The sequence below is a fragment of the Monomorium pharaonis genome, chromosome 1, assembly GCF_013373865.1.
Source record: "Monomorium pharaonis isolate MP-MQ-018 chromosome 1, ASM1337386v2, whole genome shotgun sequence".
Classification (NCBI taxonomy): domain Eukaryota; kingdom Metazoa; phylum Arthropoda; class Insecta; order Hymenoptera; family Formicidae; genus Monomorium; species Monomorium pharaonis.
Genome location: NC_050467.1, coordinates 28,974,256 through 28,992,521, shown reverse-complemented (window position 1 = coordinate 28,992,521; position 18,266 = coordinate 28,974,256). Strand labels below are relative to the sequence as shown.

The 18,266-nt window shown below is 39.4% G+C and overlaps 1 protein-coding gene across 1 annotated transcript; it reads right to left on the bottom strand.

Moving 5' to 3' along the window:
- Positions 1-14,650: 14,650 nt before the first annotated feature.
- Positions 14,651-15,850, bottom strand: LOC118646759. The gene has a single exon (XM_036290370.1). It carries the CDS (start codon positions 15,848-15,850, stop codon positions 14,651-14,653), a length of 1,200 nt encoding a protein of 399 aa, XP_036146263.1.
- Between the last annotated feature and the right edge of the window lie 2,416 nt (positions 15,851-18,266).

Here is an 18,266-nt window from a genome sequence, read left to right as displayed (position 1 = left end):
TAAGTACGACCTAAACCATTCTAGAACTGTTCCTGTAATACCATACTGGTATAATTTCTCTAATAATCTTCCTTTATCAATTGTCTCCGAAAGCCCGTTTAAGATCTACAAAAATAACTCCTACTATTTGTCTCTCACTAATAATCAATTTCCATTCATCTATAACTGTTTGAATTGCTGTTTCACACAAATAATTTTTCCTAAAACCCGACTGATGTTCCGTTATAATATTATTACTTTTTAGATAGACCTCAATTTGCTTTTTAACTATTATCTCTAATACTTTTTTATATATTGGTAATATATTAATAGGCCTATAATCACTTGCTCTCTTAGGTTTTTCTACTTTTGGTATTGGAATTATCGTGGATGTTTTCCACTCTTTCAAAAAACAACCCTTACTCAATGACTTATTTATTATATCACAATATTCCTCTTCTATGACACAAAACACCGTTTTTAATATATCGCTAGTTATTCCTTCTTCTGTACCTTTCTTTTTTGGTAATTCCCTAATGATTTTTCTTAGTTGTTCTGTCGTAATTGACTCAAATTTTTCTAGCTTTCCCTTCTTTTCAATACAATAAATAGTTCTCTTATTTGTGCTCGTTGTATAATTCTTATCTATAGATTTTATTATGTCTTTAATACTTTGTATATAATATAAGTTAAATTTATCAGCTATATTACACTCTATATTATTGTCTATTATTTCAAAATCTATTTTTCCTACAACTCTCGCGCCTATTGGTCCTCCTCTAATAATTTCTTTTAATGATTTTCACATAGTTGTGGGATTGTTACTATTATGATCAATCATGTTTTCATAATATTCTTTTTTCTTTGTTCTAATTAAATTAACTACTGCATTTCTTTCTATTTTAAATTGTTGCCAGTTTTGTTCCGTGCTATCGTACAGTGCTTTTCTATAAGCCTCATCTCTTCTACTCGCTAGCTCTTCTATTTCCTTTGAATACCATTTTTTCCCTTCTCATATTTTCGGTATTCTAAAAATTTTCTTAGGTGCTGAGATGTCTAGCGCATCTACAATACTATTAATTAAATTCTTTGCCCTTACATTAATATCTAACTCATTAATATCTAAATCATATCCATTTTCTAAATTACTCTCCACTAGCTTAATAAACTCCGCATTATATCTACTATAATCCCTACCACTGAATTCTTTATATTTATTTACAATCTTGTTCGTATTTATCACGACTTTTATCCACGCATGATCCGTTATCTTAGGTTCGTACTTGACTTCTACATTTATATCTTTATTCGCAAAAACTAGATCTATAATTGTTTTACTATTTTCGGTAACTCTCGTTGGTTTATTTACATATTGCTTCATATCTAGACTTTGCATAGTCTTTGCATAGTCGTTAGTAGTTTATTTGTATAATAAGAGTCTGTCATGCAATCTATATTAAAGTCTCCTAATATTATACACTCTTCTTTTATTGTTAATTTTTCTACTATCTCCTCTAAGAATCCTATAAACTCTCCATGTGACGCAATCGGTGAATGATATATTACCATTAACACTCCTTTAAACAATTTCTCTTTCACTTCTATTGCAGCGCACCACACAATCCTTTCTAATTTTTTCAATACTACTATTTCATACTTGATATCATCTTTTACATACAGAGCACCTCCCCCCCCTGTATTTCTATTTTCCGCGTCGCATCTAACCACACTGTATCCCGGTACACTTATTTCACTGTCTTCAATTTCCGCAATTAGTCTCGATTCCGACAATGCAATAACTGCCGGATTTAATTTCTTCATAATCTGATGCTGTATCTCGTCTTTATGTGCCATTAAACTTTGTGCATTTGTATACAGTATATGTTCCTCTTCCTTCTGTGATTGCTATTTTGCATCCTCCCAGCCGGCCCTTCTCTTTTCCTCTTGTAGAACTCTCTTGAACGTCGGACATTCCGGACTCAGTGCATCATGTGTCCGACTCAGTGTCATCTTTTATTTTCAGGTTATACGTTTGGTTTTTATACATACAATTTACACATTTCTTCTCATTTGTTGTACACTCATTTGATTTGTGATTACCTGCACATTTATGGCATGCTTCATTTCGCGTACAGTATTTCGCAAAATGGTGATAACCCCAGCATTTAAAGCATCTCTTAACACTAATATGATTAAATACAGGACATCTTTTCCATCCTATATTTACTTTTCCTTGGCTCAACATTAATTCATGTGTTTTTTCATCTAGTTCAATTATTATGGCGCCTTCTGTTTTACCTCTTCTGTTAGATTGAGTTTTTAATCTTTTCACTATTCTCATATTATTTTCTTCTTGTGTTCCAAGTTTATTTTGCTTTTTAATTGAGTCAATTAATTCTTTTTCACTCAAGTTCCATTCTTCTTCGTCAATATAAACAATTTTTACTTTCGGCTTCATCTGTAGTGACCCAGTAACTTTAAAGTCATCACCCAGCTTGCTTTGCACTGTAGTTTTCAATTTTGCCATTTCTTCTCCATTCTCACATCCCAAGATGGCTGTACCATTGTTTTCTCTCCTTATTTTCGTTACTCCAATTTCCATATTCTTTATATCTACTTTCTTTTTTATTAACATAGCCGTATCAACGTTTTCTTGCTGAACCTTAGGTTTAACAATTATAATATTTTCTTTCTTCTTTTCTTTAACTATCTCACTATAACTCTTCTGTGCTCCTCTTGATGAATTACTAGGTCCAGTGGACAGCATCCTTTTTACTTCTTCTAGCTCTTCTTTGATATTCTTTAACTCATACTGGATAATTTCCTTTATCATCACTTTAATTTCCTTCTTACATATAGTCTCGTCTTTTATTTCTTTTATTGTTCTCATGAGCCAATCAATTTTTAGGTCCATATTTGCCGATCCACTCGTGCTTGTGCTTGGTCTTCTAGATACTCCTGTCGATCCGAGCCTATCTCTGTTGCTACTTGCCGTTTTCTTTACTTCTCCAATTTCATTCTCTAATTTTGCAAAGGGGCCCTGGCATGGTACTAGTTCATTATTTCTATCATAAATTTTGTGTTTACTAACACAGCCTGGATGGTAAAACAGTTTAACGCATGATTTGCATTGTACTACTTCAGTTTTAATAGCCTTCTTGCATCGATATTCGGTGTCCTCTTCTATCATCGACATCTGTGTTCCGCCGCTGTCGATTTGCTACACGTCAGCAGATTCCATCCACGTCAGTGCTTGCTTGTCACACCGTCGTTGATACACATGATTATAGAAATATAATTCAGCTATTCACAGATCTGTCTTTCCCGGCTAGATAACGATTCCTGTTGTCACCGATCTATGGAACTATCATCACACTAATTTTATACTTTTTTACTGCTCTCTTTTCTTCTCAAAACACACTAGAAAGACGGAGCGATGTTCGACACGTCTACTCCATTCCAGACCCAGCAGAGAGGGAGGGGGGAGAGGGGGAGAGGGGGGGAGAGAGAGAGAGAGAGAGAACTTGGTGTGCCCGGTCGTTGAAACGCAGTAACCCATCAATGTTATACAATATGGAAATTATTTATAAAAATAAAATAATGAAAAAATAATAATCTATTAAAAACTTTACAAAGATAAAAAAGATATGTCAAGTACACAAACGTATTCAAAAATAATACGAATACAATTAGCCAAATATATTTAAAAAAAGATTTAGAAAAATTCTATAAAGTCTATTAAAAAATTATTTTAAAAATGGAAATGAATAATAACAAATAATGAAGCAAAAACTGATAGATAGTAAAACAATACTTAAGCCACATTAATCTCATTCTTGTGTATATATTTATTGATATCAATAACCTAGAGTCTTGAAAATATAGAAAAAATGCGAGTCGGGCACGCCAAGTTTTTGCTTTACTATAATCCCGTTTGTTGATTTTAATCATTTAATTATTTGATCATCAAGCCCGTTTATTATTAAATATTTTAATAAAAAGTTATAATTAATAAATAAATTTTGTACAAATATTTTTATAATTGGCGCATTTACTTTATATTATTATTTGTATAGAAAAGACAATAAAACAATAGGACAGTAAGACAATTTACCTAATATAATTTTTTTTTTTCTTAAGGGCGCACATACCCACACTTGACGCCTTTTTTACCTTTTTTTTAAGAAAGGTAATTTTGTTCGGTATAAAAAATACACAATACATAAAAAATTATTTTTTATTGCTAGACCACCAGTTAAACAGTTTAAATACATTCTAGTAAAGCACAATTGTTCACATAATTCCGACAATGTAAGGTGTACGTAATGTCCAACTTGTTTAGAGGTTTTATGTCTTCGTAATGCATCTCGATATTTTCGACATTAGCTTCCTCTTTCGCCTCGTCCAGGAGTAAATCCTGCAGCCATTTTCGTTTCTCACATCCCTTTACGTACACGACAATTTCATCATTGGTTGCAGTTGTACCCATCACTGCCTTTGTAATTAAATCTCTAGCCATGCTGTGCGGAATCAATCCATCCTTCCATGATATTCCGTGATGATTCACTTTCAACCACGCCACCTGACGTTTTTCTGCCTTGGTAAAGTATTCCCATGGATAGGTGGGTGTAAACATGTAGTGGGTGAGTTCAAATCCATCTTTGAGAGAGGCAAATTCTTTAACGATAAATTCTCCACCAATGATGAAACCTTGCAGGTTCACGAACGTTGGTACAGACATGACAGCTGTCGTTGAGAATACTGTGATCCGTCTCGAAGCGTTATAAATTTTTATATCATCTTGATATTGTGTTGGAGAAAAAGTGGCGCCGCACTTAGGTAATTTTGCGCACAACGTTGGTCAACGGGTTGTACTGAATCACACGATCGCGTATAATGAGACAGTACGCGGTAGTGCTCGCAGGTACGTTTTCTCTGAATTCAAATTCTAAGCGTACGTCCACGGTTTCGCTCTTGACCGATTCGTTTTGTCGAGAGCAATCGATAATCACAAATGGACCATTATGTCGAAACATAGTGACGGATGGATTCGGCTCGAGATAATCATATCCGTAATAATTTTTACCGAAATGTGCGTACGTCTCGTACAGAATCAACCATTTATTTTTATCGAAATCCAAATTCAGATCATCATACGGATAACATTCCGAGTTTAAATAGAGTTTTGCATTGATTACTTTGCAATGATCGAATCGGCTCGTGTTTTCAGACATGATATTCTTCCAACCAGCCTGCAGAGCGAAAACGACGTATCGAGGCTTCTCGAGCTAGGTAGCGGTCTTGATGGCCCACGAATGTTTAGTTGTGCTTTGCAATAAAGGATATTCATATAGATCCCAAAAGCGAAATGCCATGCTGAGGTATTGCCCGCTTTCCAGAGCACGCAGCATCGACAGTTTATTTATCTCGTTCAGTAACACGTGCGGCATTCGCCACTGAACTTTGAGTAATTCAATCTTTGGCTCCAATTCTGAACTTCCCATCAAACAATTGTTATCGTTACGCACGCGTATTAAAATCAGCTCATGGCGAGTGTTGATCACCACGCGTCTGTAATCTTCACAAAATCCCAACAGTATGTTGAGCGGTACGCAAAAATTAAAGTATCCGTTCGGAAGATTCCACGGATTCCAGCCGGCGTTCCTCGCGATTACGCTTCTGGCGGCTGACATAGTTATATAGTTCTTGAAGGTACTGGTTATTCCGACGTTTCTATTTCGATCAATCTCCACACCGTCAAGCTCGTATCGAATTTCATCAAACTGAATGAACGCGACGCAATTATTTGCCAATGTTACATCAGATCCCGCAACTAGTTTGTTTATTATAAGTTTTCTTTCAACGCATAGAAAACTTCGTGCGGTAACGTGTAAAGATCCTGTTGTTGTATAGGAATTCTTGTCTCATTGTTGTATTCAAACGTCGTGTTGGCGAACGGATTGTACGTGTGAGTCTCGATCTTGACGATGCGATCGTCAAAGATCGATTCGTCCTCGATATTTAAAATATCCGTCATTGTCGCACCGCAAATCCCAGAGATTGTAGACATTCAACGTTTAACGCGGTGAGCCTCTTTTTCTTGGAACAATCGGAAAATCGAATATTATCAAATTTCGTCACAAAAGTATCGGATGAATGCTGTAACGTTGGTGTTTTCGTCGTAAAGATGTTTATTTTTCTAGCGCGTTCCGACGCGTTTAATACGAGCATCTCACGTTCGCGTTATCGTTGCAGCCGTCGTCGCACATGCTATCTGACGGTAATTTCTTCTCCTCGAAAATCGAGCAATCATCCGTTCTGGTCAACCACGCGTATCGTCAGATTCGTAGCGCTCCGCACGATGATCGGCAAGTAAATGATCTGCGACGGCCTTTCCGAGATCTTATATCCAGGTGGCACGTTCGGTGAAAACTCGTGTATCGCGTGCACGCTTTTGTCGTTGCTGTACGCGCCCGCGTTCACGTTGCACTCCACGCGGATAATGTTTACGTTCATTATGTTGATCGACACGTCTAACTCATGCCATATTCACGGTTCTAGTATACGCTTCGATGTGCATCCCAGGAGCGAGCCGATGTTGTTTGGTTTGCCAAAATTTATTTTGTTTGCGCATCTGATCTCGCATCTCATCGTATTATAGTTTGCGCGGATCGTTATCGGATCTTTATCCCCGCCATTACTGCCTTCAGTCGTGACGTCACGTCGCGGATGTATTTGCGAAATCTCACGTTTCAAAAACTCGTTAATGGCATGCAACTCGTACGATCCCACGGGAATCGTAATCTCCGCGTTGTCTTTGCCAAAGTAAAATTTATTGTTCGAAGCATTCACGTTCGGTATCGTGTTATATGTTTCAAAGATTGCTAAACCGAGCTCGTAATCATCGTTGCTCAAATTTATAACCGGAGAGTAGCTTGCCGCGAGAATGCTGCTCTTACCGCTCAGCGTAAGTGTCAGCGACATGTTTGAACGAATACTGAGATTAAACAGCGCAACGTCAGTCTTTAAATCGAGTGTAAAAATAGCAGACAAATTTGTCCGCAATTCCTTTGATCGTAAGTTTGATACGACGTTCGATTGTACTCTATCTTTGTCACATCGTCCCCAAAATATCGTACGAGTTCTCTGGGTGGCCGCAGATTGCCGAAACTGTCAAAATACGTTATGTGATTTCTCTTTTTTGCGTACGCTACCCAATGAGTACTGGGACCTCCGCATCGTCTAAATTTACGATACCGCTCTCGTTTCTACGCGCACCGCTCGTTGGTAACGCGTTACGCATAAATACTCCTCTGAAATACGGGATACACAATCGTCTTGCCAATTGATGTAGTTACATGTTCGTCGTCACACCCGCGGGTATTCTTAACGCCTCTTTGACATATTTTTTCGTTTCGCTTTTACACCTTTTCCGTACTAGTACGGGGCGAGGTATAGCCCTCGTTCGCCTCTGTACGGAGCAAGATACACTCCGCGCCCGTCCATCGCGCGATTGTGACGTTGCAGCTCCTCGAGCTAACGTCGCGCAGCTTTGCTGTCGTTTACCTTGTCACACGGGCCGCGCCGCCGATCAATGATCCGAGCGCGCCCAACATCGGTAAAATTGGTAACATGCCGCCTCGTCTTGCTGTCGGAAGTATACGGTTTTTTTTCGTTACCTTTTTTTTCTTCTTCATACACATATCTATCTTTGTCTTGGCTTTCATGGCTGCCTAGACGGCAGCAGCGGCTGCTCTTTCTCCAAGAGCCGAGTCTTTCGCGATTACACGTTTTCGTGCTTTCGCAGCGAGTATTTCGTTCGCCGCGTGTCTGTCGACTAGCTCGTTGCTCCGAGAATACGCAATGTCGTGTTCGCGGCACGCTGTGTCCAGCGGATTTATACCTCTATCGCCCTTAGCTAATCGTTTTTTCAAGTGGGTTCCCGGTGCGCAAAATTGATAACCGGGAATATGTAGCTCGAAGGGAAGCACATTTATCACGCGATTCAAAAGATGACCGCAGCCCTTTTTTACCTTTGCGACAGCTGGCATTCGCTACAATCCTTGATCAACGGCGCGGGTCCGTCAATGTTCGTTTGCTGCCACGGATTATAATGTTCGTTGCAGCGACTATATTGCTGAACTTCGTAAGCTTGTCCCACACGTGTTCGATATAGTTGCCGCACTCGCGTAACAGAACGATCTTTGGTACGAATTGTAACTGCTCAGCGCTCAAATTTATAATATCAGAAGGATGTGACAGTATGAGATACATGTTTGCTACTGAGCGATGCGTGATTTTGCATGCCTATAAATAGTTTCGCGAGGTTTTTGTTGCCTAGTAATTTTTATTACTTGCTCTAAAAAACAGTGCGAGTACTATTATGAAAAATAGTTTTCAAGCCACGAGTGAAACGTCAAAGGGCAATAGTTTACTTGAGCATCGATGATAAGCTCAAGTGGCATCTCCACAGCGTGGAGATAAGTACCAAAATCATAAACAATGCCTTCGAAGTCAGACTGACTGCACCGTCAGTTCAGTCTGAAGTTTCGTGAGGACAAAATGAATTTTTACCATCCCGAGACGATGGCACTGGTTGTAAGTATTTCTTACTTATTTTATTATAGTTTGTACATTATTTATATTAATTTTATTATTTTTATTAATATTAATTAATTTTTTGCAGTGCCTTTGCTGTGAGGAGGAAGTGCACATAGCACTTCCGAAATGCTTTCCGGTTATAGGATATATCCATAGCCGGCAGGCGGTGCGCACACCTCGTCGCCATCCAAATACTTTTTCTCCGTTAGACCCGGCGGCATATATCGATTTGCCTACAACCATTGTAAGTACCATTTTCATATTTTAACGTATATATTGCACATTTTTAATGAATAATTAAATAATATACTTTGTGCTTGTTTTAGTGTATGTGTTCGGGTGACGTTATGTTAAGAACCGACATTTCCATTCCCAAATATATAAACACACATCAGCACCGATTGCGGGTGCAGTGCAGCCGCCGGATAAAGCGCAAGTATCATGATTGGATATGGAGAGATATCAAAGATGATAATAACTACAATTATGAAGATATTTACGACTTGCGTACTTATTCCGAATGGAGGTAGAAAAAGAAAAAGAAAAGGAAAATTGGGACTATGACGGATATTCGAATTACGTTTTAGATCACATTGAAAATATTCTTTAATAGAAATTAAGAAAAAAAATATAATATACATTTTATAGTTATATATAGTACTTTTTATATTATTTTAGATATATTTTATAGTTATATGTAGTATTTTTAGATGTATTATTATATTATATTATACAAAGTCTTTTTTTTAGTTTTATAGTTATTTTATACAGTATTTTTCTTAATTGTAATATTAATATTTTAAATATATATATTATAGATATATCGCGTATCTTTTTTAATCACCCCTCAATCCTGCATGCTTTTCTCATCGCACGACCGTCGATACATTCCTTTTCTCCATACACTGCGTTTACACACTCTCGCGCACGCACACACGCACACACACCTTCTCTAGCACGCACCGTCGATACGCTTCTTTCTCTACACGCTGTGTTCACACATACGCGTACATACTCACGCCTTCTCTAGTACGTACACGCGTGTAAGCGCCTTCTTAAGCACGCATACACGTGTAACCGTCTTCTCTATTACGTATACACATGCGCAAGCGCTTTCTTTAGCACGCACGCAGGCACAGACGCACGTATACACATGTGCAAACGCCTTCTCTAGCACGCACGCAGGCACGCATACGTTTCTTTCTCCGTACGCTGCGTTCCCACACACACGTCTTTCTCTAGCAAGCACCTTTTCTAGCATGCACACAAGTACCCATACGGTTCTTTCTCCGTGCGCTGCGTTCACAAACACACACACTTTCTCTATCACGCACGTGCACATGTATAAAGGCGCATTCCCATAAAGCGTACGCTGCACTCACACACCTATAAATAGGACGTTCGATTCCGCTATGTAGTCAGATTCAGAAAACATGAGATTCGTGCGGCAAACTTTAACGATTTGCGTTACGAATTACGACGATAAACTGCAATCGATGGGAGACGGCGGGATGAGGCGGAAGCATGGTGCGATGCTGCCGAATACTATACGCGCCATCATTTGCGGTCCATCGAATTGCGGTAAAACCAACGTTCTGATAAATTTGTTTGAATGTCCGCACGGTGTACATTTCGAGAACGTGTACGTGTACTCAAAATCGCTACAACAGCCGAAATATCGGTATCTGGAGAATTTGTTGTCGTCGATGGATGAGATCGGTTACTTTACGTTCTCCAATAACAGTGACGTCATTGCACCGAGCGAGGCGCGTCCAAACGATTTTCGTCTTCGATGACGTTGCGTGCGATAAGCATGATGTCGTGAGATAATATTTTTCAATGGATAGACACTCGAACGTCGACTGCTTTTATCTCTGTTAGTCGTATGCAAGAATACCTAAACATCTTATACGCGACAACGTCAACCTGCTGATCCTGTTTAAGCAAGACGGTACTAACTTGAAACACGTGTACAACGATTACGTAAACACCGACATGTCGTATAATGATTTTAGTAAATTATGTCGCGGTTGTTGGCAGCGTGATTATGGATTTTTGACGATAGACAAGGACAGTGCACTTGGTAACGGGCGATACAGAAGAGGATTTAACGAGTTTGCAATACCGCGAAACGGTTAGTCGTTATTGATACCTTGTCGGGGTGAAACGTGCGATCAACACTCTTTGTTAACATGGCTGAGAACAAAGATATGCGTGAGCGCGAGAAAATCGCGAAGGAGATTGAAAAAACGAGCGAATCAATTCGAAAGGAACATCGTACTCTAAAAACCGGCAGAATCGAAGAGGATATCGCGACTAAGAGACACTTTGAACCGTTGATCGAACCGCTGTAAAAGATTATGGACAATTCCGGCGTATACGCGCGATAAAAGAGGAGCCGATCGATAACGTTTCGTTCACCCGTAAACGTGAGAAGGAAGAGGGGGAAGAATATGCCAGTAAGAGAAAACGGTCGAAAGTCTCGTTCGATATCTCCGCGAGTAGTGTTTAAATGGGAGTTCAGGGCCGGGTACTCTGAGGGTGGAGCGGGTGTGCGAGGGGAACTTTTAGGCGCGGGGTACGTCACGCGGGCGAGGGAAGGCGCATGGTGACGAATTCGGAGAAGATGGGGGTGGGGTGGGGGGATCCCTTTACGACGTTTAGACACTTATGAGGTGTTATAAACAAGGGTGGCATGCGCTCGTCAGAGGATATCGATATCGCATAATAATTTAGAGTATACTTATAGCGTCTCTTTTGTCGGCTTATTCCATATCGCTTCCTCTCGTTCTATCCCTTGCGGTACTCGCGTTCATCGCTCTCTCTCTCTTCCACCCACGCGTTCTATTCCTCGCGATCCATCGCGCGCTCTCGCTTGCTCTCGATATTTGGAAAAAAGGTATATGAAATTTAAAAATGGAATATACGTTTACTAAATTTTTAAGTAAACGCTTCATTTCTCTCGGTCTAGCGCCGGTATTTCGGCTGCTTTTACATAAAAAGATGCCGAACCATAATACTTGGAAGTTACTGAATGTCTTTAGTGTAAAAAAATGTATGCACCATTGTTATCGTCAGACCTGGTTCGAAACTGTTTCCAGGTGTTACTATTGAAATGATTTTTGACAACATATCATCCCAAACTACAATACTTGGAAAGCATCTATGCGCAGAACGTATGCACCATTGTTATTGTTAGACCTGACTTAAAATTGCTTTCACATGTTACTACTGGTCTACTTAACAATAATCACTACTGGATCGGCTACGTATCAGGTCAAAGGATTTTTCATTGTTATAAAAAAGGTTTTGCGTTTTTTACGAAAAACTCTACGTTTCCCAGCTCTTGGTCTGTCGATTTTTTCAGTAGCTTGCCAAGATGTTCAGGCTAAACATCTCCTATCCTGCGGAAGGCGTAAGTGCAAGTTTTTTATGTGCGGTAAAGTGAATTTAATAAATATTAAATATTAAATATTTTTATATTTTTTTCCAGTGCATCTATGTGGGTGAAACGCCGGTGCAACGCGTCGATTTACATAACGAGATGCGTATAGAAATTCCGCATCCAGGTCCACCAATGGATATTTCTTTAGGGGGATTGACATCGGTGCGCGGGCCTGTAGATCAACAGGTAATTTAATAATAGTGGCTGTTGATTAATAATACTTATAAATACTTCTAATTTTTACAAATTTTTAAAATAATTTATAATATTTTCTAGCGTAGGATCTGGCCTTGGAATATCCGTATACGCGGATTTCTCAATATTGATGCAATGATCATAAAGCGAGCGGAGCGTAAAGCCAACCGCTACTATAATGACGGCTTGATCGATCGAGCCATTGGCGCGTACGGGACCGCCGATGTTCTCGGTTTAAGACGGCTCTTCGACATGCCGCCTTTAATCGGCCACGATTATGAAGATTATTGGCTTTAACAAAAAATATTTATATTAAAAACTTATTTTAAAACACGTAAAAAATGTAATAAAAGAAAATATATCTATTTTTTGTAAAAAATTATTTTTTAAATTAATTTATACCCTTATTCACATTCGTCGTTCCGATCCCTCACATGTGCTCACTCGAACATATCGTTCCTACCCATCGCACGCTCTCACACACACTCATCGTTCCTACCCATCGCACGCTCTCGCTTGCACTCATCGCACACTCTCACTTGCACTCATTTCTCGTATGTTCTCGCTCACACTCATCACTTACTACCCACATCGCGTACGTATTTTCACGCGCTCTCGCTCCTGCTCGTACGCCGCCATCTTTACACGTTCTCACTCTCTCTCATCGCGTGCGCTCTCGCTTGCATTGTGATATTTCTCTTAAGGAAAAGAGGTATATAAAATAAAGAAAAAATAGATAACATAAGTTTTTTATTTTTTAATGTTTGATTTATTCATATAAAGCGGTATAATAATTTTTCTCTTACATACTAAATACTAAAGCCAAAAGCTCACAATCGAGAAGCCGATGTTTATTAAAGACGCTGTTCGCGCGTACCGCGTTAGATACTTGATCGGGGTTTGTTATGGTGGATGCAATATTAGAGAATTGCGTAAACTGCATATCAACATTTTCAGTAATTTTAATTAGTCGATCGAACATTAAATCTACACAACCGTCCAAATCGAACATACGACGTACGGTCGACTCGGTCATTATCATGCGTACGTTTTGTGATTCCAAACGTATAAAGTTAACGTCACTGATTATGCAAATTCTGGCTGTTAGCGGTCCAACGCTAATAAAATTGAACAAGTCCTTATAGTCGGTGCGAAGGAGATTCAGAACATTTTGTCGCTGTTCGTAAAGTCCCTTCCATGTTTCGAGAGACATTATAAGTTTGTTCCCCCGATGATCTCCTATGGCGATTTCCACGTAACTCGGCGGACCAACGTTGATGCCAATCTCGAGATATTTGTACCCCGTATTCGTAAGCGCGTATCGTCTGCTTAGTACGCGAATCGCGCGACGCTCCGGCGTACTGTATAAAAAATAATATAATAATAATAAAATATAAAAGTAATAATATAAAAGTTGAAAAATAAAAAGAATTAAAAAAAATCAAACTTACGCGTCGCATTTCTTCTCGCACGACATAGCATCGTAGCAATGCTTCGTACCACTGCTGCTTTCTTTGGTGGAGAACATTTTGTCCGAGCGGCTGACGCAATACTGATCGTACGAAAAAATAGTTCGACTTATGAGTTACAATAGAGGGGAAATTTCTTCGAGTAGAGGGGGAAGCAACGTTGAATATCTTCCCTTTAGGGAATAATCTCGAACGGGAATAATCTCGTAACACATTCCGATTCAAACGTTAGAAAACGCTAAAAGAACGTTAAAAATAACGTAAACAGATTCCGACAGAGTTAATAGGGGTAATAAGAGACAGGGGTAATAAGAAAAAACACTATATTTATAAAAAACGCATGTTTATTAATGACAATGCCACCAATTGAATATTTTAAATACATTTTGTAAAGCGCAATTTGTTGAATGCTGTGCACAACATAAAGTATGCGTAACGTCCATCTCGTTTAAAGATCTTATATCTTCATAATGCGCCTTGATATTTTCAACGTATATGTCTTCTTTCGTGTCATCCAGAAGCAAATTCCACAGCCATTCTCGTTTCTCGTGTCCCTTGACGTATACGACGGGCGGTGTTTCGTTCCTAGTCAGCGTCGTTGTAATCAATTTCTTAGCTCTGCTGTATGGAATCGTTCCGCTGTTCCATCGTAATCCGTGATGATGCGTAAGCAACCACGATGCTTGGCGTTTGTCTGCGTTATTGAGTCGATGCCACGGCACGGGATTTCGAAAAATGTAATGCAAGAGAATGAATCCATCTCTGAGAGCAGCAAACTCCTTAACGATAAACTTTCTTCCAACGATAAAAAACCTTGCAGGTCCACGAACGTTGGTATAGACATGATGAGCTCTCTATCGATAATCGAGAAGACTGCCCTCAACTTTCGGCGCATCGTAGGTTTATATATAGTCTCATTTCCACCCCCTCTCCTTTAATAATGTAAAGCGAGACAATGTTCTTAGGTGATCTTCCGCACAACATTTGTCAACGGATTGTACTGAACCACGCGATCGTGTATGATGAGGCAGTACGCGGTGGTACTCGCGGGCAAGTTTTCTTTGCATTCAAACTCTAAGCGCACGTCCACGGTTGCGCTCTTGACCGATTCATTTTGTCGAGAACAATCGATAATTACGAATGGACCTTTTTGCCGAAAATTCGCAACAGTTTGATTCGGCTCGAGATAATCGTATCCGTAATAGGTTTTACAGAAACGTACGTATGTGTCGTAGAGAATCGACCATCTGTTTTTATCGAAATCCAAATACATATCGTCGTACGGATAACATTCCGAGTTTAGATACAATTTCACGTTCGTCAGTTTACAATGATCGAATCGGCTCGTATTCTCGAGCATAACGTTCTTCCGACCAGCCTGCAGAGCAAAGATGATGTACCGCGGCTTCTCGAGCTGAGTAGCGGTCTTGATGGCCCACGAATGTTTGGTCGTGCGCTGCAGTAGCGGAAACTCGTATAGATCCCACGAACGAAAAGCCATGCTCAGGTATCGTCCGCTTTCCAGAGCACGCAGCATCGCCAGTTTATTTATCTCGTTCAGCAGGACGTGTGGCATTCGCCACTGTACTTTGAATAATTCAATTTCCGGCTCCCGCGCCGGATCGCGAACTAGACAATTGTTATCGTTGCATGCGCGTATCAAAATCAATTCGTGACGAGCGTTAATCACCACGCATCTGTAATTTTCACAAAATCCCAGTAGCATGTTGAGCGGTACGCAAAAATTAAAGTATCCGTTCGTAGAATTCCACGGATCCCAGCCAGCGTTACTCGCAATCATAATTCTATCGGATGACATAGTTACATAGTTCTTGAGCAAGCTGGTTATTCCGACGTTCCTGTTGCGATCAATCTCTACACCGTCGAGCTTGTATCGAATCTCATCGAACATGAAAGCGATGCAATTACTTCTCAATATCACATCAGATCCCGCAACTGGTTTTTTTATCGTAAGTTTTCCCTCAACGTATAGAAAACTTTGAGATGGCAACGTGTATAAATCTTGCTGTTGTATAGGTATTCTTATCTCGTCGCTGTGTTCGAACGTTGTATTGGCGAACGGATTGTACGTGTGAGTCTCGATCTTGACAATGCGATCATCAAAGATCGGCTCGTCTTTGATGTTTAAAATGTCTGTCATTGTCGCACCGCGAATCCCAGAGATTTCAAAAATTCAACGTTCGACGCGGTGAGCTTTTTTTTGGAACAACTGGATGATTGAATATTATCGAAAGGTATAGCAGGAATATCAGATAACTGTTGTAACGTTGATGTTTTCGTTGTAAAGATGTTTGTATTTATTTTTCTCGCGTGTTCCGACACGTTTAGTACAAGCATTTCACGTTCACGTTATCGTTGTAGTCGTCGTCGTCGCACGTACAATCTGACGGTAATTTCTTCTCCTCGAAAATCAAGCAATCGTCCGTTCTGATCGACGACGCGTATCGTTAGATCTGTAACGCTCCGCACGATGATCGGCAGGTAAATGATCTGCGACGGCCTTTCCGAAATCTTATATCCAGGTGGCACGTTCGGCCAAAACTCGTGTATCACGTGCACGCTTTTGTCGTTGCTGTACGCGCCCGCGATCACGTTGCACTCTACGCGGATAATGTTCACGTTCATTATGTTGATCGACACGTCTGACTCGTGCCATTTTCGCGGTTCCAGTATACGCTTCGACGTGAATCCCAGCAGCGAGCCGATGTTGTTGGGTTTACCAAAATTTATTTTGTATGCGCATCTGATCTCACATCTCATCGTATTGTAGTTTGCGCGGATCGTTATCGGGTCTTCATCCCCAGCATTATTGTCTTTAATCGCGATGTCACCGCGCGTAACGTTTGAATGAGCCTCGTCGCGTCGCGGACGTATTTGTGAAATCTCGCGTTTTAAAAACTCGTTTATGGCATGCAGCTCGTACGATCCCTCGGGAATCGTAATCTCCACGTTGTCTTTACCAAAGTAAAATTTATTGTTCGAAGCATTCACATTCGGTATCGTATTATATGTTTCAAAGATCGCTAGACCGAGCTCGTAGTCATCGTCGTTCAACTCTATAACGGGAGAGTACCTCGCTGTCAGAATGCTGCTCTCACCGCTCAGCGTAAGCGTTAGCGACATGTTTGAACGAATACTGAGTTTAAACAGCGCAACGTCAGTCTTTAAATCGAGTGTAAAAATAGCAGACAAAGTTGTCCGCAGATGCTCTGATCGTAGGTTTGATAGGACGTTTGATTGTATTCTATTTTTGTCACACCGTCTCCGAAATATCGTACGAGTTCTCTAGGTGGTCGAAGATTTCCGAAACTATCGAAATACATCACGTGATTGTCTCTCTTTGCGTACGCTACCCAGTGAGTACCGGGGCCCGCCGCATCGTCCAGGTTTACGATACCGCTTTCATTTAGACGCGCGCCGCTTATCGGTAACGCGTTACGCATAAACACTCCTCTGAAATATGGAATACGCATACGAATAGCCAAATTATGTAATTGCAAGTAGTAGGGCTAGGCCGGTTCTAACTCAAACAATAGAATGGGGGGAGGGGAAGGGGGGAGAGGGAAAGGTAATTACTTGTCAAATAAATTTCAAATTTCTTTTGTTCTTATTGTTCTTTATAACAATTGACCGTGTCATAAATTTCTTTTTTCTTTTGTTTATTGTTTCTGTGTAACAATTGACCCTGTCATAAATTTTCTTTTGTTTATTGTTTCTTTTTAACAAATTACCCTGTCATAAATTTTGATCTTCCTTTTTTCTTTTGTTTATTGTTTCTTTTTAACAAATTACCCTATCATAAATTTTAAACTTTCTTTTTTCTTTTGTTTTTATAACAAATTACCCTGTCATAAATTTCGAACTTTCTTTGTTTATTGTTTCTTTCTAACAAATGAGAAACTTGTCTCAACATGTTTTCGAAAGTCCTTTGTGCTCACCACCACCGCCGCTCAGGTAAAGAGACTTTATTATTATTTCATATATGTAATGTAATTTTTATTTGATTATTTATAATTTGAGTTAGATTACATATGCATATGTATTCTAATTTAAATTATAAATAATTAAATAATAAAAATTATATTACGTATATTCCACCCCAGTTAGAGTTTGCTTTTTCTTTCTCTCTTCCCTACTATGGAACTGTGTCCGTTTATGCGCGCAATCGGGCCTCACTACCCACTACACTAATCGTATAAGCAGCGCCCTTATCAGGCTGCTAGATTTTATAAACATGAAAATATTTAAATAAATAAATAAATAAAATAAAACAAAATAAAATAACATGCGGATACTATAGTCTGCGTTTAATATTATACCTGAAAAATTCTTTTCAAAAGTCACGTGACTTCATTAGTCACGTGATTTTTCAATAGTCACGTGACTTTACAAATAAGTATATAGTTAAAACTCTTAGAGCATCCCCTAGACGTTTTCGAGTCTGTTTGCAAGATAGTTTGTATCTAAGTCTATGCAATTAGTTTTCAAGTGCGATTTAGTAAAAGATATAGTTTTTCCATAAAAATGGATAATTTTGAACGAACGGAACGCGAACT